This window comes from Mauremys reevesii, linkage group 6 (assembly GCF_016161935.1).
Source record: "Mauremys reevesii isolate NIE-2019 linkage group 6, ASM1616193v1, whole genome shotgun sequence".
NCBI lineage: Eukaryota > Metazoa > Chordata > Testudines > Geoemydidae > Mauremys > Mauremys reevesii.
This window is the reverse complement of record NC_052628.1, coordinates 130,399,298-130,426,857: the sequence shown is the minus strand read 5'-3', so window position 1 is coordinate 130,426,857 and position 27,560 is coordinate 130,399,298. Positions and strand designations below refer to the sequence as shown.

At 50.4% G+C, this 27,560-nt stretch overlaps 1 protein-coding gene across 2 annotated transcripts in view; it reads right to left on the bottom strand.

Annotated features, from left to right (window-relative positions):
- CORO2A (coronin 2A) overlaps nt 1–27,560 on the bottom strand; it is a 115,666-nt gene that overhangs the window by 21,794 nt on the left and 66,312 nt on the right. For both annotated transcript variants that reach the window (XM_039544866.1, XM_039544865.1), the window contains exons 4-8: nt 17,607–17,756; nt 14,357–14,536; nt 9,070–9,186; nt 8,424–8,528; nt 6,513–6,609 (exon numbers count right to left, since the gene is read on the bottom strand). In XM_039544866.1, the coding sequence (XP_039400800.1) occupies nt 6,513–6,609; nt 8,424–8,528; nt 9,070–9,186; nt 14,357–14,536; nt 17,607–17,756 (649 nt within the window). The remainder of the gene's footprint in view (nt 1–6,512; nt 6,610–8,423; nt 8,529–9,069; nt 9,187–14,356; nt 14,537–17,606; nt 17,757–27,560) is intronic.

Genomic DNA, 27,560 nt, shown 5'->3' with positions numbered 1-27,560 from the left:
AGGGAGGTGGTGGAATCTCCTTCCTTAGAGGTTTTTAAGGTCAGGCTTGACAAAGCCCTGGCTGGGATGATTTAGTTGGGTTTGGTCCTGCTTTGAGCAGGGGGTTGGACTAGATGACCTCCTGAGGTCCCTTCCAACCCTGAGATTCTATGATTCTATGATTCATTTACTGCAGGTGTGGGGGGTGGGGCTGGCTGAGCCAAAAATGAGCCTGTAAGCCCTTGTTGCTCAGTGGGGGGGTTGTACACCACATCACAATGACACAAAGTTGGGAGGTACTCCCAGTATGGAGGAGGATCAGAATATCATTAAAGAAGTTCTGGAGGACCCTGAAAACTAGAGTAATAGAAAAAGGATGAAATTTAATATTGCATATTGCAAGGTCATGCACTTAGGGACTAACAACAAGAATTTTTGCTATAAGCTGGGGACATATCAGTTGGAAGTGACAGAGGAGGAGGAAGACCTGCATGTATTGGTTGATCACAGGATGACTATGAGCTGCCAATGTGATGTAGCTGTGAAAAAGGCCAATGCAGTCCTAGGTTGCATCAGGCAAAGTATTTCCAGTAGAGATAGGAAAATGTTAGCACCATTATATGCTCCTGGGGGATTTCTGTGCTACTGCACATGCAGAATTTGCGCAGAAATTAATGTTGTGCGTGCAGAATTTCCTTTTTCTCTCCACAGAAATATGGGTGAATGGAAACACTCCCCTATGAGGAGCGACTGAACAGACTGGGTTCGTTATCTTGGAGAGGGACATGACAGAAGTCTAGAAAACAGTGACTGCCCAGAGACGTGAGATCGGGAGCTCCTGTTTTCTCTGTCTCAGAACACAAGGACAAGGGGACGTTCAGTGGTACTGAAAAGCGGGAAATTCAAACCAATAAAAAGGATACACTTCTTCACACAACTTGTTACTAACCTGTGGAACTCTGATGAGCTGTTCACCCCACAACAGCCCTGAAAGGTTTACGGAAGCTGAGAAAGACCAATTGGGATAGACCCCACATGAGGGGATTAGCCTGGAGAAGCAACCCCTGACTGCAGCATGAAGCTCAGCTGAGCAGGTGTGTGCTAGGCTAGTATAAAGCCAGAAAGCTGCCAATAGAGATGGCTGCAGTGAGGAAGGCTACAGCCACCCTCTGTGCATTAGAGAGGGAAGGAGGGAATCCAGGCATGACAAGGTGGACTAGGCCCAGAGGCCCCCCTTGGAGGCCTGAGGGTCCTGCTACACCCCATCCCAGAGAGGAGCAGAATAAAAGTCTTCCAAGCAGCCTAAAGTGGCTGCAGGGGAAGCAGCCGATCAGAGGGGCGGCAGAGACAGGGTCCGTCAGTTGCTGTTTGGACCTGCACGAGAGAGTACTGGGTTCCTGGCCTGGCTGGAAGAGCAGCAGGACCACAGACAGCTCCGTGCATGCAGGGACCAAGGAGCTGAGAAGGAGCTCATGGCTGGCTACTGGGGGCATGGCCCCATACCGGGGCCGGGAGAAGATAAAGACTGCATACCCCGGAAGGGGTTTGTTCTGTTCCTCCAACAGACAGTGTGTGAGAATTGGCTGGAGGGCTGAGTCACTGAAGACCCACTGAACAAACCATTGACTGAGGGACGCAGGCGAGAGGTGGGTGACCCCATTACAACAGGGAAAGAGTAAGACCTCGGGAGCCTGACCCTGTGGGAAGGGCATTCCCAAAAGAGAGGTGGGTGGAGAAAAAAGCCTGTGGGAGGCAAGTAGGAAGCAGCCCAGGGAGAGAGCAGCAAGGTTGGAGACTGAGCAGGTCTTGACTGAGTGCTGTAGGGTCCCTGGCTTGGAACCTGGATTTGTGGGTGGGCCCAGGATTCCCCTACTCGCCACTGACAGAGTGGCATTGCCTGGACAGCAGGTCCAGTGAGACGCTGTACCCCAGGATGGGAAAGCTCACAGCGACCTGGCTGGAGCGCCAACTCACGAAGGGGACGCTGCAGCTCCGGGCATGAGAAAGGGGCTGCAGAGTGAAAGAGGGGACAAACGGTCAGGGCCTTGCACCTGGAAGAGAGCTAATCCCCAGAGCAGCCCCGAGCAGTGAGGGCCCCATGACAGGAACTCATTGCCACAGGAAGTCACTGAGGCCCACCAGAATTTAGCAAGAGGGACTATTTTATATGGCCAATAAGAAACTCCCGAGTTTTAATGGTAACACACATTCTGGCAGGGCTCCTAAGCCTCCTGCTCCAGGGCTGAAGCCAGTCTCTGAGCACTAGAGACCATGAGCACTACAGACTGTGTGTGGGCAAGCTATCCCACAGGGTACTGTGCGGTACTTATAGACACTCTGGAGGGTGGAGTCAAGGCTCTGACCACTTCCTGCCCCTCTCCATTCACTTGTTCCCGGGGGCGCAGCAGCTGCATGAAGTCTGCTTTGGTCAAGCAGGGGAGCTCTGTGTATGAGTGGGGGAGGGTTATTATACCTCCCTGCATGGGCACATTAGGGCTAGTCAAAATCTAGCTCTCAGTAAGAAAAAAGTCTAATGCAGGGGTCAGCAGCCTTTCAGCAGTGCTGTGCCCAGTCTTCATGTAGACACTCTAAGGCTTCGCGTGCCGGTAATGCATTTGAACGGTTTTTAGAAGGTCTCTCTCTAAGTCTATAATATAGAACCAAACTACTGTTATATGTAAAATAAACACGGTTTTCAGAATCTTTCAGAAGCTTTATTTAAAATTAAATTAAAATGCAGATCTTATCAGTTTAGTGTGATCCTTGCCCTGGCTTTTCCTTGCTGAGTCTTCCAATGTCTGGTGGCACCTATTTGGATACTTTAAGCTGCACACAGGCTTCTGAGTGATCAATTGTTAACCAGCTGGAACCCCTGATCTGCAGCTGAGGTGAGTGGAGCTGGCGGCTGGTAGGGCTGAGCAGGGCCGGAGGCCTGGACCCTGTCTGGCAGGGGCCTGCGCTGGAACTCCAACGGGAAGCAAGGTGAGTGGGGCTGCAGCGGGGAGCCCGGCTGGCAAGGGGCCAGCAGCCGGAACCCCAGAGCAGCAGGGGGCTGAGCGGCTCAGCCCACCCAGCTCTGGGGTTTCAGGGGTGGGCTGAGCGTCTCCGCCCGCCCCGCTCTGGGGTTTCAGCCGCTGGCTCCTGCCAGCTGGGGTCTCAGCCCACTGCCAGCCTGGGGTTCCTTCCCCCAGGCCAGCAGCTGGCACTGAGTGGGACCAGCAGTGGGACCCCGGGTGGCAAGGGGCCAGCCGTGGGAACCCCAGAGCGGCGGTGGGCTGAGTAGCTTAGCCCGCCACTGCTCTGGGGTTTCGGCTGCTGGCTCCTTGCCAGCTGGGGTCTCAGGCCAGCAGTGAGTGCTGAGTGGGACCCTGGCTGGCAAGGGGCCAGCAGCCAGAACCCCAGAGCAGCAGTGGGCTGAGCAGCTCAGACCGCTGCTGCTCTGGGGTTTCCACCACAGGTTCCTGCCAGCCGGGGTCTCAGCCCACTGCCAGCCTGGGGTTCCTTCCCCCAAGCCAGCAGCTGGCACTGAGTGGGACTGGCGGCGGGACCGCGGCTGGCAGTGGAAACCCCAGAGCGGCGGCAGGCTGAGCTGCTCAGCCCGCCCCGCGTGCCATCAAAAGTCAGCTTGCGTGCCACCTTTGCCACACGTGCCGTAGGTTGCCAACCCTTGGTCTAATCTCCCAGGCTTCACGTGCTATTACTAGCATAACGTGGCAGCTATGAGTTTGTGGGCGTGGTCCTTGCCCCATCTCTGCCTGACTTTGAAAGCTGTCTGAGCTACGCACTATATAAACTAGCATCCTTCTGCTGCTGCCACGGATGGCGTGTTCCCCTGCAATGCTGACTAGACACTCCAGAAAGCAGTGCGTGGGGGAGATGAATGTGCACTCCATGATGAGACGCTGGCTTCCTCAAGTGTTGATCCAGTGTAGCATGGAACAGGTGACCTGGCTGCAGCATCTAATGAGCAATTCAAAGTAGGTGGCAGGAACAGAAGCCATAAACCTGTCTGTACAGACCTGAGGTGGTATTTTCCCTGTGGAGATTATGTGCAGACAGCACAAATCTGGAGGTAGTTCTGTAATTTTACTAAGAATAATTGCCTTGAAATGTAACCACAGTGTGCTACAATTTTAAGCATTGCCCCTTCTTGCATAAAGATCAGTTTATGAGCTAAGAGTCCAACGGGAGACAAGTATATTTTAATTGGAGTAACTGGGACTGGCCTAGCTTTCAGCCACTCCAGATTTTCACCAAGTGCCTCAGTGCAAACTTACCCCACTCTAACTGCTGGGTTGACTCTCCTCTCTCTCTTGTCAGTTTTATATGGGTGTAACTGCACTGATCTTAATGGAGTTACACTCTGATTTGCACCCTGCATGTGAGAGCACATTTAGGCCAATGACCTTAACATCCATGCACAGCAGCCAGTGCCTGGCACTGCACATTCCTGCACTGCAGGAGGCTCATCAGTCTGCATCAGAAAGATGAAGGACTGAGCTGGCTGTGCCAGAGATGTGGGGATTGCAGAGCTGAGGCTCCGAGCACTACATCATCCGCTGCAGGGGACTTGAAGTCTCCAGCAGCAGATCCTGCACCGTGCCCAAGGGGAGCAGAGGGGTTTGGGGAATGCAGCAGGTGAGCAAAGGAAGCCATTGGAGCAGCCCTATCAGTCTGCATCCTGCAACAAATGCACAGTCCTGACTACCCAGTCTGCAAGGTGCTGCACAGTGCGGGCTGTACGGAGCACCCGCAGCCCCACTCACCTCCATGGCAGTGCAGAACAAGCAACAGCCCACAACAAGTCCCCACATTTGTTTCAGAGCACATCAAAGGGAGAGGTGGCTAGGGTGGGCAGAACCCTGCTCGCAGACTCCTGGGTGCAACAGCCAGGCCAGGCAAAGGCAGCTATTAGCCAGTTGCAGTAGTAACTGGAAAAACATACCCAAGCAAACAGCAAGAAGCAGGGTGGGGCAGGTTGCTACCTGCTCGGCAGCATAGCTCTGCCCTTGTACAGGTGGAGCAACCCATGTGTTTGGCTGGGGCTGGATGTGGCCCTAAGTCCTCCACTGATGAGCCTCCTTTAGTCCTGAACTACTGCTGAATCTTTACAGCAGCTTCATTTACTTTTAATGTTAATAAATCCTCCTGTCTAATGTGCATTTGATCTGATTTCAAAGACTTGTCTTGACTCCAAAGTCAGCTCAGTGTATATTCCCCCACTGCATTCAGTGGACTAGATTTTGGTAACACTGGAAAGGTGGTCTTCTCGACAAATACATTTGACAGCATTTCTTGATGAGGTTACAAGTTAGGCTGATAAAGGTAATTGTGTTGATGTACTGAAAGTTGTGTGAGGTGTCTGACTTAATACCACATGCTATTCTGATTAAAAACTGGCTAACTGATAAATCTCAAAAGCAACTGAAAATTGCCATCCAGTGGGGTGCTTCCAAGAGGGTTCCACAGGGATGAGTTCTCAGCCCAATTCTATTCACTATTTTAAACAATGATCTGGAAGAAGTTATAAAATCCTTGCAGGTAAAATTTAGATGACACAATTGGTGGAATGGTAAATAACGATAAGGAGGGCAGTTCTACAAACCAACCTGGCTTGCAGTAAACTGTGTCTTAATATAACCGAAAGCACCTAGGAACAAAGTCAGATGGACGGGGAAGCAGTGATGCTGAAAAGAATTTAGGAGTCATGCTGGAAACCAACTGAACACGTGCTCCAAGTGCCAGGATGTGGCCTAAAAAGCTAATGTAGGCCTGGGACATGGTAACAGAGGAATATCACGTAGCAGTAGACACATCCCTGGGGATATTATTGCCCCAGATTTAAAATTGAGGAAGATTTAGGGAAGAGCCACAGGAATAATCTGAGGACTGGAAACCAAGCTTTCCATTAGAGGCATCAGGAGTTCAATCTAATTAGCCTATCGAAAAGAGGGTTAAAAGACTATTTAAACACGGTCTGTAAGTCTCTGCTTGAGGAGAAGATGGCTGATACTGGAGAGCTCTTTAGTGTAGCAGGCAAAGGCACAAGGAGATCCCAGATTGGAAGCAAAGTCAGTAGAGTTCAAACTAGGAATAAGACACATTTTAACAGCGGAGTAAATAGCCACTGAAGCAGTTCCCGAACAATGTGGGGGGGTTTCCAGCATTTGCAGTCTTGCAGACACCCATATCTAGACTGGGTGTCTCTTTCTAAAAGATCCGCTCTAGCTCAGCTGGGAGCTCTGGGGAAGGGGAAAGGGGAGGGACAGGGACGACTGCAGGGCTCACTGGGCAAGATTTTCTGGCTGGGTTCTGGAGGGTGTCAGATTAGATGGTCATAACAATCCCTCTAGTTTAGGAGTCTATGGATCTGTGATTTACCACAGTGTAACACTGAGTGAGAGCAGAACCGGGCCCCCTGGCTTCTCAACAAAACCCATGGAATTGTGGGCCAGTCCTGTACTCCCACTGGATTCCCTCAGTGTGTGGGACTGGGCCCCTAGTGAGATGAGAAATACACGATACAAACTCACCGATTCCTTTCTGTGGTAGATGGGAGCGGTATTCCATCAGGTAGTTCAGGTATGGCTTCTCAGAGCTTATCTCATAGTATCGTATGTTCCCATCTCCCTACAGATGGCAAGAGAGAACACAAGGCATTGCTTAGCCCCTGCTGCAGGAGAGGGGGAGCCCAAGGTGGTCACCTGGTTCACCTTCTCTAGAATGTCCATTGTTCTTTTAAAGCTCTATCATATCACCTTGTATTTGTTTCCTCTCTAAACTAAACCGTCCCAATCTTTCCAGTCTCCTTCCATAGAAAAGTCTTTTCCTGGCCTCTAATATTTTTCCTCCACTGGTCTCTGAAACCCTTTTATTTCTGTTATGTCCTTTTAGTCAGAGAGTGATCAGAATGGAACCCAGTATTCCAGGTGAAGGTGTATCACTGATTTACAGAACTACACCTAGGAAGGGAAATCTAACGCACAACTGCAAAATGGGGAATAACTGGCTAGATGGTGAAAAGGATCAGAGGGTTTTAGTGGATCACAAATTGAATGAGTCAACAATGTGATGCAGTTGTGAAAAAGGCTGATATTCCAGGGTATCTTAACAGGAGTGTCATATGTAAGACACCAGGAGGTAACGGTCCCCCTATATGCGGCACTAGTGAGGCCTCAGCTAGAGTAACATGTGAGTTGTCAGAGTCCAGAGGAGAGAAACAAAAATGCTCAAAGGTTTAGAAAACCTGACCTATAAGGAAAGGTTAAAGAAACTGGACATGTTTGGTCTTGCAGAAGACTGAGGCAGGACCCGATAACAGTCTTCAAACATGTTAAGGGCTGTTCTAAAGAAGACTGATCAATTGTTCTCCATGTCCACTGAAGGTAGGACAAGAAGTAATGGGCTTAATCTGCAGCAAGGGAGATTTTGGTCAGATATTAGGAAAAACTTTCTAACTCTAAGGTTAGTTAAGCTCTGGAACAGGCTTCCAAGGGAGGTTGTGGAATCCCCATCATTGGAGGCTATAAGAACACGTTGGACAAAACACCTGTCAGGGATGGCTTAGGTATATTTGGTCCTGCCTCAGCGCAGGGGCTGGACTCGATGACTTCTTGAGGTCCCTTCCAGCCCTACATGTCTGTGATTCTAAGTGTTCAGTGGTGCCCCCACCCTGGGCTGCCCACTGCATGGGAGTGCAGCTCAGTTTGGGGCTAGATATATCTCTATTATTGGATTCTCAGTCCCTGCAAAGAGGAGGGGACAGGCACTGACAGACCTTTGCTCACCCGGGCCCTGACCCTGCGAGTACTCCTGTGTGTGCTGAGCTTCAGTCCCACAAAGGCAGTGGCTCTAGCTTATGTGCCTAGTGTTAGTGTCAAGCTTGTTAGCACAGGATTAGGGCCATGGGGTAAGGATTAAAGAGCTAGACACGGCAGGACTTTGGGAACTTTCAGATCAACACATGAAAGTACTTTTTTCTGCCTGTCATATAATGAGCCAAACAGGAGGACATGTGGATCTCCAAATGCATACCACACTAGGCAATGCACAGCAACTTGTGATCCATACTTGGACAAGTGAGCCCCAAAGGCTTTTAAAAGCAGAGTGAAATCCCATCTTTTGAGCCTCACTTCTAGTGAGTGCAAGTGAAGTCTTTTCCTACTACTTTTTTGCTCATCTTTGGCTAAGACTGTGGGATGTCCTGGGAATACATGATTTTGCAGTTAATACTGAAGACCCAATTCAGTTAGTATCTGTCTATTATCCAATAAATATCTTATTGCTTCATCAGGGACCTTCAGTTAAAGCATAACGGCATGATTCTCATCTCACTCAAGCAAGTGTAAATCAGGAGTAACTCCACTGAAGCCTAGGGCATAAAAGCAGTGTAGCTAGGAACAGAATCTGTGGTGTTGATGTTAATTCAAAGAAAAAGCACCTACCTTGCTCACCACATACAGCATGTGAGTGTCAGAGTCATAGAACGGGAACAGCAGCCCCGAGGAGCCATCCAGATCCTCCTCAACTAAAGGCACAGAAAGATCACCCTGGGCATGTCAAAGGAGAGAGAAACAGCTGCTCTCAGAACCTTAGTGCCTTGCTTGAAAATTTCCTAGAGCATCTGATCCTGAGTCCCACTGTTGCTCCCACTGGATTTGTGGGAGGGGGGCAGTTCTGAGAGGGCCCATGGCTATGGAGGGAGGGACACACAGAAGTCTCTTTACACTTCTTATTGCAGGTCTGCAGTATGGACATGCTGCTCCCGTCTGCCTGCAGCCAGCCTTTAGCTCCTTTGAAACTGCTCCCTCCCATACCCAGAACCCCTTCCAATGCTAGAAAATTGCTTCCATTTCTGTTTGCATTATTGCCATGCTGTCAGCCTGCCTTGCTTCTTCACCAATTCATTTCTATGTCATAACATATTATACACAAAAGCCAAGATCCACCTAAGAGTTTTTAGCTTGACAGACCACCTTGGAACTTAGCTACAAATTAAGCAGGCACAAGGGTTAAAGTGAAAGTAATGAGGAATCCCAATTGGTGAAGAAAACTGAAGCTTCTATGGCTGGATTGCTGGCTCTGACTCACCTGCTCCCATAGAGCAATTTGCCTGTTATTCCAGCGGGATGTTCCAGTAGAGAGCAGCTTTTTCATGTTTCCTAGAAACAAAACTTTATTCACTCTGTGATTCTTGCAGCTGGCTTCCTGTAAGGAGACACACAGAACATTACTATCATGGTCACATGGGAAATCCAGGCATGGGGAGACATTTTTTTCTCATTGCTGTCCGAAGCTTATTTGAGTTTGCTGAGCAGAAAAGGCACTAACTGCACCTTTCTCCTGAAGCCCCACCAAATGAGGCTCTCACTGCACATCTCCTCTCCTCACATGGTCCTCTGCAGCAATGGCAGCGCAGGTCCCATGGGGATGGGTTGCTTGCCCTGCTGCAGCAGTGACAGCACTGGTCCTGGTGGGGCTGGGCCGCTCGCCCTGCTACAGCAACGGCAGTGCAGGTCGCTTGTAGGGTTGCCAGGCGTCTGGTTTTCGACCAAAAGTCCCAGTTGAAAAGGTATCCTGGCAGCTCCGGTCAGCACAGCTGAACGGGACGCTAGAAGTCCGGCTGGCCACAGTGCCAACAGGGCAGGCAGGCTCTGTACGCAGCTCCCAGAATGCAGCTGGCATGTTCCTCTGGCTCCTAGGCGGAGGTGTGGCCAGGGGGGCTCCGCGTGCTGCCCCCGCACACAGGTGCCACCCCGAGTGCTGGCTCCAGAGCTCCCATTGGCCACGATCTGCAGCCAATGGGAGCCGTGGGGGCAGCGCCTGTGGGGGGAGGGGGTGTATGGCACATGGAGCCCCCTGGCCCTCCAAGAGCTGGAGGGACATGTTGCCACTTCCCAGGAGCTGTCTGAGGTCAGCACCACCTGGCGCCTGCACCCTGAACACCCTCCTGCATCCCAACATCCTGCCCCATCCCTTAGCCCCCTCCCACACTCTGAACCCCTCAGCTCTACCCGGGAGCCCCCTGCTGCACCCCAAGCCCTTCATCCCCAGCCCCACCCCAGAGCCTGCACCCCCTCCCACACCCCAATCCCCTTCCCCAGCCCAGAGCCCCCTCCTACACTCCGAACCCCTCGGCCCCACCCTCCAAACCCCAAACCCCTACCCCAGCCCAGAGCCCCCTCCTACACTCGAACCCCTCGGCCCCACCCTCCAAACCCCAATCCCCTACCCCAGCCCAGAGCCGCCTCCTACACTCCGAACCCCTTGGCCCCACCCTCCAAACCCCAAACCCCTTCCCCAGCCCAGAGCCCCCTCCTACACTCCGAACCCTTCGGCCCCACCCTCCAAACCCCAAACCCCGACCCCAGGCCAGAGCCCCCTCCTACACTCGAACCCCTCGGCCCCACCCTCCAAACCCCAAACCCCTTCCCCAGGCCAGAGCCCCCTCCTACACTCCGAACCCCTCGGCCCCACCCTCCAAACCCCAAACCCCTACCCCAGCCCAGAGCCCCCTCCTACACTCGAACCCCTCGGCCCCACCCTCCAAACCCCAAACCCCTACCCTAGCCTGGTGAAAATGAGCGAGTGGGCGAGGATGGGGAAGAGCGCGCAACAGAGGGAGGGGGCATGGAGTGAGCGGGGGCAGGGCCTCGGAGAAGGGGCAGGGCCTCAGGGGAAGGCTTGGGGCAGGGCAAGGGTGTTCTCTTTTCTGCAATTAGAAAGTTGGCAACCCTAGTCATACGGGGCGGGGCAGCTTGTCCTGCTGCAACAATGGCACCAGTGTGGCACACATTTCAAGGGGGCTGAGGGCAGCACGAAAAGCCCAGCCCTCAGCTGTACACTGCGTTGGGGTGCATAAGGGGGAGACCGTGGGCCCTCTAACCGCTGCAGCTTGCAGGAGCTACATGCCAGAATACTGCTACCCTGCCAGCAGAAATCTTCCCTAGGCTGCGGCTAGTGATGTTTGGGTACTTGCACAGTGTGGCCCCGCAATCTCTCCCACCCAGCCAGAGAGGACTATTCAAACAGGTGCTGGCAAGGGGACAACACGGACCTGGATCCCCTGCCATCTAGTCCCAGGACACCACGCACCACAGTGTCTAGGTGGGAAACCAACCCAAACATGGTGAAGTCAGGGGGGAGTTCGAGAATGAGCTGGGCAAGAAGCAGGAGGTTGGGGTGAGCATAAGAAAGGCAGACAGGCAAGAGTGGCATGAGGTGTTCCTGGGACTAGTTAGGTGAGGGGACGAGGCAGAGCTGCATAGGAGCAAGGGAAATCTTCGTGTTTTCCTGTCCGAGAGGTGGGATGTGTTAGCTCACAGAGGAGTGCAGCATTCCTCCCCAGGCACTCTGGCTATGTTGCGGTTTCCAGGTTTATTCTGCAGGCGGGGAAGGAGTGTAGCTGTAAAGCAGCACAATGCTTCGTAACATGCTAATGACTGTCCAAAAGCAGCGGCCAGGCTGCCAAGAAGAGCAAGTCACACCAAGCTGTTGGGAGAGGCTGAGAAATGGCTGCTAGAGATTAGAGCAACAGCATCCAATTGATTTCCTCTTGTGAGCAGGCTCCGTTTCATTCAGGGCTGGCTCAGAGGAACATACGGAGCTAAGTAGTGACCACTGGGCTGGAGCAGGACGAGGAGGAGGAGGAGGAGACAGGAGGGCAGAATCTCTGTCTCCTTGCCAACAAAGAAGCCTCAAGGGCCAGGAGACCCTGGGGAGGGTCTATGGGGCACTAACTGTTGGGGGATCTGGGAACTGCACAAGCCCTGGAAATAAAGACACCGGGGTGATCCAACAGAAAGAGGCATGGAAGACTCTTTATAATACCAGCCCAAACACAGGGTGCAGGCCCAAAAGGGGGAGAGCCTGCCCAGGCCCCTGTGACAGCGCCCAATACAGAGCCCTGCCGACACGCCACCCCTTCAGTTCCCTCTTGCTGGCTACCCCGAGAGAGGGGCAGGAGGGTGGGTATTGGAATGGACATGAACAACACACCTCAAAGAACAACAGTTAAGAAGGTGAGTAAGTGTTTTCGATTCTTCGAGTGCTTGTTCATGTCGATTCCTATCAGGTGACTCCCAAGGCCAAGTTCAGGAGGTGGGGTTGGACTCTTCCACTGATTGGAGCACGGCTCGTCCGAAGGCCGCGTTGCCTCCGGCCTGCTGGGTAATCGCATAGTGTGCGGTGAAAGTGTGGATGGAGGGCCACGTCGCCGCTCTGCAGATTTCCTGAGTAGGAACTTGAGCTAGGAATGCTGTTAATGAAGCCTGCACCCTGGTGGAGTGCGCAGTGATTGGAGGTGCAGGAACACCTGCCAGGTTGTAGCACTCACGAATACAGGACGCTATCCAGGACGAGAAACGTTGTGACGACACAGGCAGTCCTTTCATTCTGTCCGCCACTGACATGAATAACTGGACCGATTTTCTGAACAGCTTCATTCTCTCGATGTAAAAGGCTAGCGCCCTTTAGACATCCAGAGAGTGGAGTCTCTGCTCCCTGCCGCTGGAGTGTGGCTTAGGGTAGAATACCATGAGAAAGACGTCCTGGTTGATGAGAAACTGCGACACAACCTTCGGGAGGAAAGCAGGGTGAGGTCTGAGCTGCACCTTGTCCTTATAGAACATGGTGTAGGGAGGATCTGATGTCAAGGCTCCGAGCTCAGACACCCTCCTGGCCAAGGTTATTGCTCCCAGGAACCTCACCTTGTAAGAGAGGTAGAGCAGGGAGCATGTTGCTATTGGTTCAAAGGGGGGTCCCCATGAGCCTGGAAAAGACCAGGCTGAGGTCCCAGGCAGGGACAGGCTGACACATGTTATGGTATAGCCTGTCGAGCCTTTTTAAGAGCCAGCTGACCATAGGATTAGGGAACACAGAGCGGCCCTCCGCGCCTGGGTGGAAGGCGGAGATGGCAGCTAAGTGCACCCTTACTGATGACAACAAAAGCCCCTGCTGCTTCAGATGGAGGAGGTAGTCCAGAATGAGTGGCACGGAGGCTAGCGTCGGGAACGAATGGCGCTGCGCCGACCAGGGTGAAATTCTCTTCCACTTGGCAAGGTATGTGGCTCTCGTAGAGGGTTTTCTGCTGCCAAGGAGGACCTGTCTGACCTGGTCTGAACAGGAAAGCTCCATTGGATTCAACCATGGAGCTTCCATGCCGTGAGGTGAAGCGACTCGAGGTTCAGATGTTGAAGACGACGGTGATCTTATGTTAGAAGGTCCAGGAAGAGCAGCAGGGTGATCGGGGCTCCCACGGACATGGCTAGGGGAGATGTGTACCAGCGCTGACGGGGCCAGGCTGGTGCTATCATTGCTGGCTTCCTTCTTGACTGCACCTGGAGGTGGGGTGGGACCACCAGCACCGTAGGATCCTCCCTCCTAGGGGGTGAGGACGGCGCCGTAAGGTGCAGCAGATCCCAAGCAGCTTCGAAAGCTTCCAGCATTGAAGGAAGTGGCAGCTGCTGGCCCGTAGGGACCGGTGAACGTGGGGGGCCTGGACTCAACTGCCTCAGCTGGGCAGGAGATGACGCGGCCCTAACGGGGGATCTCGAGCTGTGGCCCACCTGGGGTCTCACTTCCTTAGATTTAGCAGGGGGTGACCGACTATCTGGCTTCTTTTTCTTCTGAGACACTAGCGAGTGAGACTGGTGCCTGCTCTCCGCTGGGCCTCGGGAAGTGCCATGCTGGTGCCGAGTGTCCCGGGACAACGCCTTTCTCGGCACCGAACTCAATGGCGCTGGAGCGCTTCGCATCGACTAGGAAGTGTTAGGAGCCGGGTCACCTGAGCCCGGCCCTGAATGGGCGTGTAGAGCTGCCGCTGCTCCCTTCCTTTAAGAGTTCTAGGGCGGAACTTGTGGCAGATCTTACAGCGATCCTTTTGGTGACCCTCCCTAGGCACCCTAAACACGAGGAGTGTGGATCGCTCTTTGGCATGAGCTTCACGCAGACCGCACAGTTTTTAAACCCCAAGGACCGTGGCATACCACAGCTCCAGGGAGTCAGAAGGGGCATGGGGACCCCACAATAACTCTAAGCACTAACTACTAACTATTAAGATAAACTAACTGTGTACAAACAACTGGAGCCGAACAGGCTTGCTAAAGCCAGGGCTACAGGAAGTTCCAGCCTATCGTCACTGGCGGTAAGAAGGAACTGAGGGGGTGGCGGGTCGGCCGGGCTCTACACTGAGTGCCATGAAGGCGCGACTCCAGGGGGCGCCCGGACTGACCCGACCAATGGTACTATGGGAAAAATCTTCCAGCTACCATGCACGTGTGCGCGCACACACCTGATTGGAATCAACATGAACAAGCACTTGAAGAAGGAGCTCTTACAGTCAGACGCATTGTGGATCAAGCTATTTAACCCTGTATACCTGTAGGATGGCTCCTGACCGTGGGTCAACGAGACGTATTTTCCTGTCCCGGCAGGCAGTGGCTAGCAGGCTGCCATCTGTGTTGAATGACATGGAGAGGATCACGTCCCTGTGACAGCTGATTGTCTTCACCGGATTTTGAATTACAGGCGCCTTTGTGTCGAGGTTCCAGATCATTATCTGAGGCAAATAAACAAATTTTCAGCACCTTTCCCTCAAACCAGCCTATTTGACAGTCAGCAAGTACAACACTGCACACCGAATGGCTGCTTCCCTGGAGAGATGGGAGTGACGTGCTGGAACAATGTGCCCCAGTGAACTCGCACCCTTCTTTACCCATATAATTATTAGGATCACAAATCGTTTGTCTATGGCCTGCTTAGTGCCTTACAGCAGTCTGTCAGGGGCACGCGCCCTGCCCCAAAGAGTTCACAGTCGCATTTCCAGGGGACTTTTTATTGCATGGGGAAATTGTTGCAGGGGAAAAACAGGTGGAATGAACAGCAGCCAGTTACGTTAACATTAACTAAACCTACAACTAGACGATGGGGAAGTGAATGTTATGAGGGTTGTGACTCCTTTAGGGTCTTCTGCCCTGCAATCAGAGGGGCGACTGCAGCTCCTGTCAACATGCCCCCGTTCGTTTTGATGGAGCTGGTGCGAGTGCCTACAGCTGCGATGCCATAGCAATGCAGGCTGGACAAGCCCACCCCGTGCTGAAGTCCATGCTGCTGTGGCTTCACACCCACTGGTACTCACGTTCCCTAGACCAACACTAGCCTGGGTACGCATAGTGGCAGGTATAATAGGCCCGGGGAGGATAAGCCTCCCCTGCAGCGCAGCCGCCAACCTGCCGCCTTTGAGTGTGCGGATGCCTGGGCTGTGGTGGCCCCCCCGCTTCCCCCTGTGCCCCCCGACACCCCACCTCTTCCTGTTCATGCTCCGTCCCTCCCCCGAGGCCCCCGCCGCTTGCAGCGTCTCGCTGAGTCCCTCCTTTCCTCCCCCAAGAGGCCCCTGCCACTCGCCGTTTGCTGTCTCTCTCCTCCTCCACCCCCTGTAAGGCACCCCACTTGCCGAGTCCCTCCCTCCCCTGCCCACTGCTTGCTGAGTCCCTCCTCTCCTCCCCAAGCAGCTTGCGGTGGCGTCTCGGGGGGCTGGGGGGTGGAGAGACTAGGTGAGCAGTGGGGCCATGGTGGAGGGGGTGGAAAGACGGCAGGTGGTGGGGTCTTGGAGGAGAGGGGTGGAGGGATTCAATGGGCAGCGGATGGCGGTGGGGTCTCTGGGGGAAGAGGGGGGACTGAGCAGGCAGTGGGGTCTCGGGGGGTGGATGGAATTGGCGGACAGCGGAGGCCTCAGGTGACGGGGGGGTGGAGAAGAGAAGGAACTAGGCGAGCGGCAGACAAGGAGGTCTTGGGGGTGGGTGAAGGGACTCGGCAGGTGGTGGGGTGGAGCGAGTGGGGGAGTGGAGGGACTCAGCAAGCAGTGGGGTCTCAGGGGACGGACTTGATGGGGGGTGGAATCTCAGGGGGGGTGGATGGACTTGGCAGGGGCCTCAGGGAACGGGGGTGAAGAAGAGGGACTAGATGAGCGGCAGACGAGGAGGCCGGGGGGGGGGGGACTGAGTGGGAGAAGGGCTTGGGGTGGAGCGGGGCCTCAGGGGAGGAGGCTGAGTGGGGGAGGGACCTCAAGTGGAGCAAGGGGGGGGCCACAGGTGAGCTTCCAGCGCTCAGACCAGCCTCCCCAAATGCTGGAACCACGTGCCTGTCGCCCATGGGGTTATGTCTACCGGAGCATCAGTCAACTCGCTGACTGCAGTGTGGACAGACCCTTAGAGGAAAGGAGAGGGTCACTGAAAGTCGGGAAAGTTCAAAAGGCTCCTTTTTGGAGTTTGTACCTATGTCCCTTTGCCCAGGGTAGCTAATGAAACCCCATCCAAAGCCTGCAGTCCCACAGGCTAAACAAATCACGACAAAGCCACCTCTACTCAAAGGCACACAGAGCAGCAGCCAGAACACAAAAAGTGAGTTCACTTTAGGGCTGCCAGAGGAACTCGGACAGGACTGTGTTCTGTCAATATCAAAACACTTTGCAAAACTGGGCTGATTTAGCCAAAAGTTTTGGTTTGGAGAAAAAAAGAGGAAAAAAGTTCAGATGATATTGCAATATCCTGTTTCGACATCTTCAGAATGAAATATTTCCATTTTCCTTTCTCAACAATACAATGGTAAAAACAACGAGGAGTCCTTGTGGCACCTTATAGACTAACACATTTATTTGGGCACAAGCTTTTGTGGGCTAAAACCTACTTCATTGTCCTACTGTATTTTCCACTCCATGCGTCCAATGAAGTGGGTTTTAGCCCACGAAAGCTTATACCCAAATAAATTTGTTTGTCTCTAAGGGGCCACAAGGACTCCTCGCTGTTTTTGCTGATACAGACTAACACGGCTACCACTCTGAAATATAACGGTGTTATAATTATATTGTGTTATATTAGAATATAAATTAAAAAGTTAAAATTGACACAAAATGTTCAGATCAATCTGAAAACATTTTTTTCTGAATTTTCTTTTGTGAAAAATTTCAAATCTTCCAGGTTTTGTTCTTAATTGAAATGAAAACAAATTTCTTGCAGGTACATAATAACATTGCCACTGTAAGATGTGAAATCTGCCATGACTTGGAATTTCCATTCTCTGCCCTACACCAGACCTTCTATGCAGTCTGCCTGCCTCCCGGTCTCTCCATCTCTTGAAAAGCTAGTGTTTATATACACCCCTTATTTCCCAGCATGCTTTACCCCAGCTTACAAGTACAACATGGCTGTCCTGGGGAAAAAATTTCCCTGCCTGCCCTGCTCTTCTGATAGAGAGACTGGCTGGAATGCCCAAGAGCCAGACTACTCCCTCATCCCAAGAGGGCTGGGGTGAGCCCCAGCTTTTGCCCCTGCAACCAGGACCAGCAGCACAGGTGTCTGTACAAACCCAGTCTCTACGTCCTCTGCCCCAGGTGGGGGTGACCCACACAGTAGGGTAGTGCTGGCTCCAGGAGGGCTCTCCTCATACAACTTAAATGAGCTGTTGTTACAGAAAGCAACTACATGCAGGAGTACAAACAAAACTGATTGCGAAGAAACAAAGCAAGTATGGGTAACCTCTCCCTGCTGATGCACCCTCTGGGTCCCTCCCCTGGGCCTGGGCCGCACATTCTGCCCCGCAGCAGGTTGGAGAGAAGGGCAAAGCTGACTCACCTTATAATCATAGCCAGTACTGAAGATAATGTTGCTGGCCGTAGGATGCCATTCAATGAGTCCCACCCTTCGAGCATGACCCAGAAGCTCCTTCCTTGCACTGGTGATGTTCCTTGTTAGTAAATGTTTGGGGATGTCCCAGATTTTCACCTAAACAGCAAATAGCAGCAGAGTCTTTATCCTGCAGTGAGACATCCTATCACTAAGATCCAGGCCAAGTACTGTCAGTGCAGCCAGCTGTGGATTAGTCTCAAAGGACAGAAATGAGGAGCAGCCTATTGACTTGCAGGCACATAATAATATTGCCACTGTAAGATGTGCAGACATTAAAATATGCCTTGAAAATATGTTAACAGCTTCTCTCTCTTTCTGCCCTTTAACTATCTGGGGAGAACATAAACTAAATTATATGACTCTTCCATGACCTTTATGCATATTCCAAACCTTTGCTTCCTCTCAGAGCTAAAGGCAATGAGAGTCCATAGCTTGATTCCAAAGGTGAGACATTTGTCTGGGGAGCATAATTAAACTAAAGCTTAAGACACACAATTCCCAGGAAGAAAAGCTCTCCGATGCTTGATAAAGAATTTTCCAACTATTGTTAGTTTCTCAAACCAAAGACTCCTATAATTTACTCATGGATGAGCCTTCCATCTCTCTCAGTTATAGATTCCAAGGCCAGAACGGACAATTGTGATCATCTAGTCTGACTACAATACAGGCCAGGGAACTTCCCCAAAATAATTCCTAAAGCAGAAAGAAAAACATCCAATCTTGATTTCAAAAATTGTCATTGATGGAGAATCCACCACTGACAATTGTTCCAGTGGTCAATTATTCTCACTGTTAAAAAATGTAGCCTTCTTTCTGGTCTGAATTTGTATAGTTTCAACTTCTAGCCATTGGATTGTGTTAGACCTTCCTCTGCTAGTTTGAAGAACCTGTTATTAAATAGATGTTCTCCATGTAGGTACTTACAGATGGTAAACAAGTCATCTTTTAACCTTCTCTTTGTTAAGCTAAATAGATTGAGCTTCTTGACTCTCTCGCTATAAGGCAGTGTTATAGTTCCAGGATATTAGCGAGACAAGGGGAGTCAGGTAATACCTTTTATTGGACTATCTTCTGTTGGTAACAGGGACACGCTTTCAAGCTTAAACAGCCCTGAAGAAGGGCCCTGTGTAACTCTAAAGTTCTCTCTCTCACCAACAGAAGATGGTTCAATAAAAAAATATTACCTCACCCACCTTGTCTCTTTTTAATCTTTTAATCATTCTTATCACTCTTCTCTGAACCCTCTTCAATTTATCAACATCCTTCTTGAATCTACTCCTACTCAAGATTGCTCTTTTTTTCCTCCCAAGATTGCATTAGCTCTTTTGGCTATAGCACCACGCTAAGAGCTCATGTTTGGCTGATTATCAGCCATGACCGCCAAATCTTTTTCTGAGTCCCTGCTTCCCAGGATAGAGTCCCCCATCCTGTCCGTATGGCCTGCGTTCTTTGTTCCTAGATGCATGCATTGACATTTAGCCTTATTAAAATTCATATTGTCTGCTTTCGCCCCATTACCAAGTGAGCCAGAGTGCTTTGTATCAGTGACCTGTCTTCTTCATTATTCACCACACACCCAATTTCTGTGTCACCTGCAAACTTTATCAGTGATGATTTTATTTTTTCCTCCAGGTCATTGACAAAAATCTTAAATAACATAGGGCCAAGAACTGATCCCTGTGGGACCCCACTGGAAACATGCCCACTCAATGACAATTCCCCACTTACACTTTGCGATCTACCAGTTAGCCAATTTGTAATTCATTTAATGTGTGGCCTTGTTAGTTGTACATCATTCTAGTTTTTTAATCAAAATGCTGTGTTGTAAAAAGCATGCAAGTCAAATCCCTTACAGAAGTCTCAGGGCTCCCCAAGCCCTTTAAATCCCGCCCGCAGCTTTAGCAGCCGGGCTGGGGTCGGCATTTAAAGGGCCCGGAGCTCCACAGTGGCTGGAGCCTCAGGCCTTTTAGTTCGCCCCAGGGGCTACCAGCCACCTCTGCAGCTGGGAGCCCCCTGGGTGATTTAAAGGCCCTGGGACTCCCAGCCACAGCTATGATTCTACAAGGTCATGTGATGAGACCACGTGTGTCTCTTTTTATACCTTCTTCCAGATGCTAGAAAGATCCTGCTGGTACGTGGGGGTCAGGAAATCCCCATTGGTCAAGCAGTCTCCATTGTGTATGTTCCTTCCCTATGGAGCCTCTGGGATAGTGTATTCTTTTCTTGATGGGCCATCACCACTGTCTGGCCCTCCTTTGTTGCACCTGATTGACTCGCTGGGGGCATTCCCAACCTCGCAGCATATTTCAGTAACACATATAGCAACACTTCATAACAATGATAGTACATACAATCCAACAGAACATTAATAATATTCAACAGATCAAGACTTTTAAAATGATACCTCACACGGTATACGTTATACCAAGCATATCATAATTATTCCACAGTGGTGAATATTGGGGTTCCAGGGTGCTACTTTGAGGTACAAAGTGTCATGTCCAGGTCACCCCATTTACCATTTTAAAAAACAGGCTGTGGTGGGGCGGTGCCCCACCCCCTGAGAAAAAGGCTGGAACAGGCCTTTGAGGCTGTGCAGGCCAACAGCCAATCAACAGAGGTCTGTTAGAAGCCAATCAGGGCCGTGTTGGGCCCTATATAAAGGCTGCCTAGCAGGCGGAAAGGGAGTTTCTCCCTGACTGCCAAGGGAGGAGGCCTGGCTCCTGGGCTGAAAGGTAGCACCTTGGACAGAGCGGTGCTGGGGAAGGGCAGAAGGAGCTGGGGAGCTCCAGCCAAGGAAAACCCCAGGCTGCAGGCCTTGCTACAAAGGGCTGAGCAGGTGCACAGGGCCGAAGGGGAAGCAGCCCAGGGACAAAAGTCTGACAAGGAGAGAGAAGAAGGGCAGGGAGGCTGCCACTAGGGGGTCCCTGGGTCGGGACCCAGAGTAGCGGGTGGGCCTGGGTCTCCCCCTTCCCCCTTGTCCTACACGTGGCTGAGGAGGAGCATGGCCTGATACAGGCTGTGGCTGGCCCCTGTGACAAAGGGGCTAGACTGCGAGGTGCAGCCGGCCCCTAGGACAGGTGCTGATAACACCAGACCCCCGGCAGCGGGTGCAGCCAGGCAGTGGGCACTGCCAGAGGGCAGTGTCCTGAGCGGGGAGCAACGTGGGTCCGGACACCAACAGGGGAGCAGACGACAGATGGGACACCACTGGCAGAGGGTGCCCCACAGAGGACAGAGCTAATTCCCAGGTGTGCCAGTGGGAGGCGCTGCGGTGGTGAGTCCCAACCCTATCACACTGGCAAATATTAACTTTCTTCCAGGCTTCTGGAATTTCCCCAATGCTCCAAGAATTATTGATAATCAACATCAATAGTCCAGCAATCTCCTCAGCCAGCAGTGACTCTGAAAATATGTGTGTGTGGGGGGGTGGATGATCAGCTGAACATGAGATCCCAGTGAGATGCTGTGGCCAAGAGTGCTAATACGATCTTTGGATGCATAATCAGAGATTCCCTTATGGACCAATCCATTCCAATAGCAGGTAACCACATTCTTAAGTGTCTTTAAGACAATTATATCCTTACTGCTTGGAGAAACACTGGAAAGGTGATAAATGTGTTGGGTACACAGTGTGGACACAGACTGGCTAACCTAGTGAGGAGGGCTTTAAACTAGGTTCGACGGGGACAGGTGAGCAAAGCCCACAGGTAAGTGGGGAACATGGAGACCGGGGAGATGGGTTGGAAACAAGAGGGAGCGTGGGCCATAATGGCAGAGAGAAAGGAGGGTCAGGGCAAAACTGGGAGGCAAGATCAAACCAGTATCTTAGATGCCTATATACAAATGCGAGAAGTATGGGTAATAAGCAGGAAGAACTGGAAGTGCTAATAAATAAATACAACTATGACATCGTTGGCATCACCGAAACTTGGTGGGATAATACACGATTGGAGTGTTGGTGTGGATGGGTACAGCTTGCTCAGGAAGGACAGACAGGGGAAAAAGGGAGGAGGTGTTGCCTTACATATTAAAAATGTACAGACTTGGACTGAGGTGGAGATGGACATAGGAGACGGAAGTGTTGAGAGTCTCTGGGTTAGGCTAAAAGGGGTAAAAAGCAAGGGTGATGTCATGCTAGGGGTCTACTACAGGCCACCTAACCAGGTGGAAGAGGTGGATGAGGCTTTTTTTAAACAACTAATAAAATCATCCAAAACCCAAGATTTGGTGGTGATGGGGGACTTCAACTATCCAGATATATGTTGGGAAAATAACACAGCGGGGCACAGACTATCCAATAAGTTCTTGGACTGCATTGCAGACAACTTTTTATTTCAGAAGGTTGAAAAAGCTACTGGGGGGAAGCTGTTCTAGACTTGATTTTAACAAATAGGGAGGAACTCGTTGGGAATTTGAAAGTAGAAGGTACTTTGGGTGAAAGTGCTCATGAAATCATAGAGTTCACAATTCTAAGGAGGGGTAGAAGGGAGTACAGCAAAATAGAGACAATGGATTTCAGGAAGGCGGATTTTGGTAAGCTCAGAGAGCTGGTAGGTAAGGTCCCATGGGAATCAAGACTGAGGGGAAAACAGCTGAGGAGAGTTGGCAGTTTTTCAAAGGGACACTATTAAGGGCCCAAAAGCAAGCTATTCCGCTGGGCAGGAGAGAGAGAAAATGTGGCAAAAGACCAGCTTGGCTTAACCACGAGATCTTGCATGATCTAAAAAATAAAAAGGAGTCATATAAAAAATGGAAACTAGGTCAGATTACAAAGGATGAATATAGGCAAACAACACTGGAATGCAGAGGCAAGATTACAAAGGCAAAGGCACAATATGAGCTCAAACTAGCTACGGGAATAAAGGGAAACAAGACGACTTTTTATCAATACATTAGAAGCAAGAGGAAGACCAAGGACAGGGTAGGCCCACTGCTCAGTGAGGAGAGAGAAACAGTAACAGGAAACTTGGAAATGGCAGAGATGCTTAATGACTTCTTTGTTTCGATCACCGCTTTCCAGCGGACTGTCCCCCATTCTGTAGGGTGCTGCCTGACTCCTCTGTTACTGGCAGGCTGGGTTTGCATGTGGCTTTCTTAAAACCTAATTATTCAGTAAGTATTTTAGAAGAACTAGCCCATTACAGAGAAAATCATGAATTACTCAGACAACGAATGGAGAAAAGCAGCAAGAGCAAACAAACACGTTTGGTTCTGGCTTATTTCCTTGGTCTTAAAAGAGAGTAACAAGGACCTGAGTCTCCTCCCTCACAATAGCCCCATGCTCGGCCCAATCAGCATTGAGACTCTGAGACTCAGAAAGCGGAGAGGTCTCACCAGCTGTCGCAGGTCACCACCGGAGGGAGTCACTCTTAGAGCACTATTCCAGCCACATCTTTGGGAGGGCCTGATTATGCATCCAAAGATCGTATTAGCACTCTTGGCCACAGCATCTCACTGGGATCTCATGTTCAGCTGATCATCCACCCCCCCACCACACACATATTTTTTCAGAGTCACTGCTGGCTGAGGAGATTGCTGGACTATTGATGTTGATTATCAGTAATTCTTGGAGCATTGGGGAAATTCCAGAAGCCTGGAAGAAAGTTAATATTTGCCAGTGTGATAGGGTTGGGACTCACCACCGCAGCGCCTCCCACTGGCACACCTGGGAATTAGCTCTGTCCTCTGTGGGGCACCCTCTGCCAGTGGTGTCCCATCTGTCGTCTGCTCCCCTGTTGGTGTCCGGACCCACGTTGCTCCCCGCTCAGGACACACCATCGGTAAGACTGGTCATGGAATACTGCATCCAGTTTTGGCGTCCACCTTTGAAAAAGATTTTGAAATATTGGAGATGGGGCAGCAAAAAGCAATGAAACGTTTTGAGGGCTGGAGAAAAATGCCTGCTAGTGAACTAGTGAAAGAGCTCAGCCTGTTTAGATTATCAAAAAGATCAGGAGGTGACGTCATTGAAGTGTTGAAGTGACTTCATGGAGAGAAAATATCGGGTATTAAAGGGCTCATTAATCTAGCAGAGAAAAGCATAACAAGACTGAGTGGCTGGAAACTCAAAAGAGACCAATTCATTTTAGAAATAGGGCACAAATATTCAACAGCGAGGATGAATCACCAAAGGAACAAACTAGAAAGGGAAGTGGTGAGAATTCCCCATTTCTTGAGGTCTTCTAATGAAGCCTAGATGCCTTTCTGGAACGTGTTTAGTCAAAAACTAGCTACTATGCTATACAGAAAGCAAGTGATATGCAGGGTGTCAGATTCCGTGGTCTAATTGTCTCTTCTGTCCATAAAGTCTACTAATTTATGAACAACTGAGCGTAGCATGGGGAAGAGCGTCACGTGTTCTACTGTATAGTCGGTGTCATCCCCACAATGAAGAGTCATTGAGTGGGGTGATCCAGGGGAAGCAGCTCCAACATCCAATGTGGCTGGACAGGGGCAGGACATCAGCACTGCGGGGGAGGGGTGGGTGTGGCAGTGACATCACAAGGGCCTTTGGCAGGACCTCAGCCTGATGGTCTGTCAGGGCAGTCAGGGGACAGGGAGCAGGGGTGGGGTCCCGGGGTGGTGGTGGGGGGTCTCTGGGGGATGGTGAGGGGACAAGGAGCAGGATGGGTCAGGGGTTCTGAGGGGGACAGTTGGGGGGCAGGAAGTGGGTGGGGGTCAGATGGCAGCAGGGCCAGGCTGTTTGGGAGGCACAGCCTTCCCTACCCTAAAGCTCATTCAGCAGTTTGAGGCTTGCAGAAGAGCCGAGCTGTTAGCTTTTTCATTAGGGCTCCCATCCCTTTCACGTCTCAAATGCCAAATTATAGTCTACATTTAATTTCAGTGCCACAGGGAGATTCATGTCAGGGGAGGGCAGCTTCATTTAAAATTAGTCACTGGGGGAGGGATCACATGAGAAGAGCAATATCCTACACCACCTACCTCCTTCCCAACCCTACCAAGGGAGACCTCCCTCTCCTGCATTCCCTGAGGCTTCAGATGGGTTAATTCAGTGGTTCTCAAACTTTTGTACTGGTGACTCCTTTCACATAGCAAACCTCTGAGTGCGACACCCCCCCCTTTATAAATTAAAAATACTTTTTAAATATATTTAACACTATTATAAATGCTGGAGGCAAAGCAGGGTTTGAGGTGGAGGCTGACTGCTCGCGACCCCCAGTAATAACCTCATGACCCCTTGAGGGGTCCCAACCCCCAGTTTGAGAACCCCTGGGTTAATTTAATTTTAGCACCCTGTGTCCATTCACATCCATGTGCTATTTTGAGCATTTCAGTTTTCACAACATAGGCTCATCCCAGATTTGGAACAAGCTCAAATGCTCAGTTCGTGGAGTCTGTACATAAGCTGTACTAAAGACAAACCCACAGTAACTGTCTCCAGTTTGTGAGGGACCCCATCGAGCCAGTCTCAAGAAAACAGATAAATGTGTGGAGGTTAAGTCCATTAATGGCTATTAGCCAAGATGGGTAAGGAATGGTGTCCCTAGCCTCTGTTTGTCAGACGGTGGAGATGGATGGCAAGAGAGAGATCACTTGATCATTACCTGTTAGGTTCACTCCCTCTGGGGCACTTGGCATTGGCCATTGTCGGTAGACAGGATACTGGTCTGGATGGACCTTTGATTTGACCCAGTTCTTATGTTCTAACCTAAATGAACCCAAAGTTATGGAGACAGATATGAGTCAAGGAAGCCAGCAGAGTATCAGAAACCTGGAAAAATCTCTGACTGGATGGGCTCAGGCATTTGGTCACAAGCTGAGGTGGTTCAAAAGTTTTGAAAAGTTTTTAAAGCAGAATTTTTTTATTGTTTCTTTAAACAATCAAACACAGCAAGCAGCAAATATTTGGCCACACACTTCTGAGTGAGGAGGGAGAAACAGTAACAGGAAACTTGGAAATGGCAGAGATGCTTAATGACTTCTTTGTTTCGGTCTTCACTGAGAAGTCTGAAGGAATGCCTAAGAGAGTGAATGCTAATGGGAGGGGGGTAGGTTTAGAAGATCAAATAAAAAAAGAACAAGTTAAAAATCACTTAGAAAAGTTAGATGCCTGCAAGTCACCAGAGCCTGATGAAATGCATCCTAGAATACTCAAGGAGCTAATAGAGGAGGTATCTGAGCCTCTAGCTATTATCTTTGGAAAATCATGGGAGACGGGAGAGATTCCAGAAGACTGGAAAAGGGCAAATATAGTGCCCATCTATAAAAAGGGAAATAAAAACAAACCAGGAAACTACAGACCAGTTAGTTTAACTTCTGTGCCAGGGAAGATAATGGAGCAAGTAATTAAGGAAATCATCTGCAAACACTTGGAAGGTGGTAAGGTGATAGGGAATAGCCAGCATGGATTTGTAAAGAACAAATCGTGTCAAACCAATCCGATAGCTTTCTTTGATAGGATAACGAGTCTTGTGGATAAGGGAGAAGCGGTGGATGTGGTATACCTAGACTTTAGTAAGGCATTTGATACGGTCTCGCATGATATTCTTATCGATAAACTAGGCAAATACAATTTAGATGGGGCTACTATAAAGGTGGGTGCATACCTGGCTGGATAATCATACTCAGAGAGTAGTTATTAATGGTTCCCAATCCTGCTGGAAAGGTATAACAAGTGGGGTTCCGCAGGGGTCTGTTTTGGAACCGGCTCTGTTCAATATCTTCATCAACAACTTAGATATTGGCATAGAAAGTACCCTTATTAAGTTTGCAGATGATACCAAACTGGGAGGGATTGCAACTGCTTTGGAGGACAAGGTCATAATTCAAAATGATCTGGACAAATTGGAGAAATGGTCTGAGGTAAAGAGGATGAAGTTTAACAAAGACAAATGCAAAGTGATCCAGTTAGGAAGGAACAATCAGTTTCACACATACAGAATGGGAAGAGACTGTCTAGGAAGGAATACAGCAGAAAGGGATCTAGGGGTTATAGTGGACCACAAGCTAAATATGAGTCATCAGCGTGATGCTGTTGCAAAAAAAGCAAACGTGATTCTGGGATGCATTAACAGGTGTGTTGTGAGCAAGACACGAGAAGTCATTCTTCCGCTCTACTCAGCGCTGGACAGGCTTCAGCTGGAGTATTGTGGCCAGTTCTGGGCACCACATTTCAAGAAAGATGTGGAGAAATTAGAGAGGGTCCAGAGAAGAGCAACAAGAATGATTAAAGGTCTTGAGAACATGACCTATGAAGGAAGGCTGAAAGAATTGGGTTTGTTTAGTTTGGAAAAGAGAAGACTGAAAGGGGACATGAGAGCAGTTTTCAGGTATCTAAAAGGGTGTCATAAAGAGGAGGGAGAAAACTTGTTCACCTTAGCCTCTAAGGATAGAACAAGAAGCAATGGGCTTAAACTGCAGCAAGGGAGGTTTAGGTTGGACATTAGGAAAAAGTTCCTAACTGTCAGGGTGGTTAAACACTGGAATAAATTGCCTAGGGAGGTTATGGAATCTCCATCTCTGGAGATATTTAAGAGTAGGTTAGATAAATGTCTATCAGGGATGGTCTAGACAGTATTTGGTCCTGCCATGAGGGCAGAGGATGGGACTCAATGACCTCTCGAGGTCCCGTCCAGTCCTGGAATCTATGAATCTATAAAGAACTGATACATAAGTAAACATAATAAGAAAACTTGGTGATTTCCACTGTTCCTTGGTGTAACCACTGAGCTTCAACTTCAGTCTTTGACAGCTGCTTGTTAGACCAGTGGTTTTCAAACTGGAGGTCGCGACCTCGTACTGGGTCGTGGCGGCTCTGGTCAGCGCCACGGACTGGGCCGTTAAAAGTCCCGTCGGCGATGCTGCCTGGCTAAGGCAGGTTAGTCCCTACCTTCTTCTGACACCGCGTGCGCCCCGGAAGCGGCCAGCAGCAGGTCC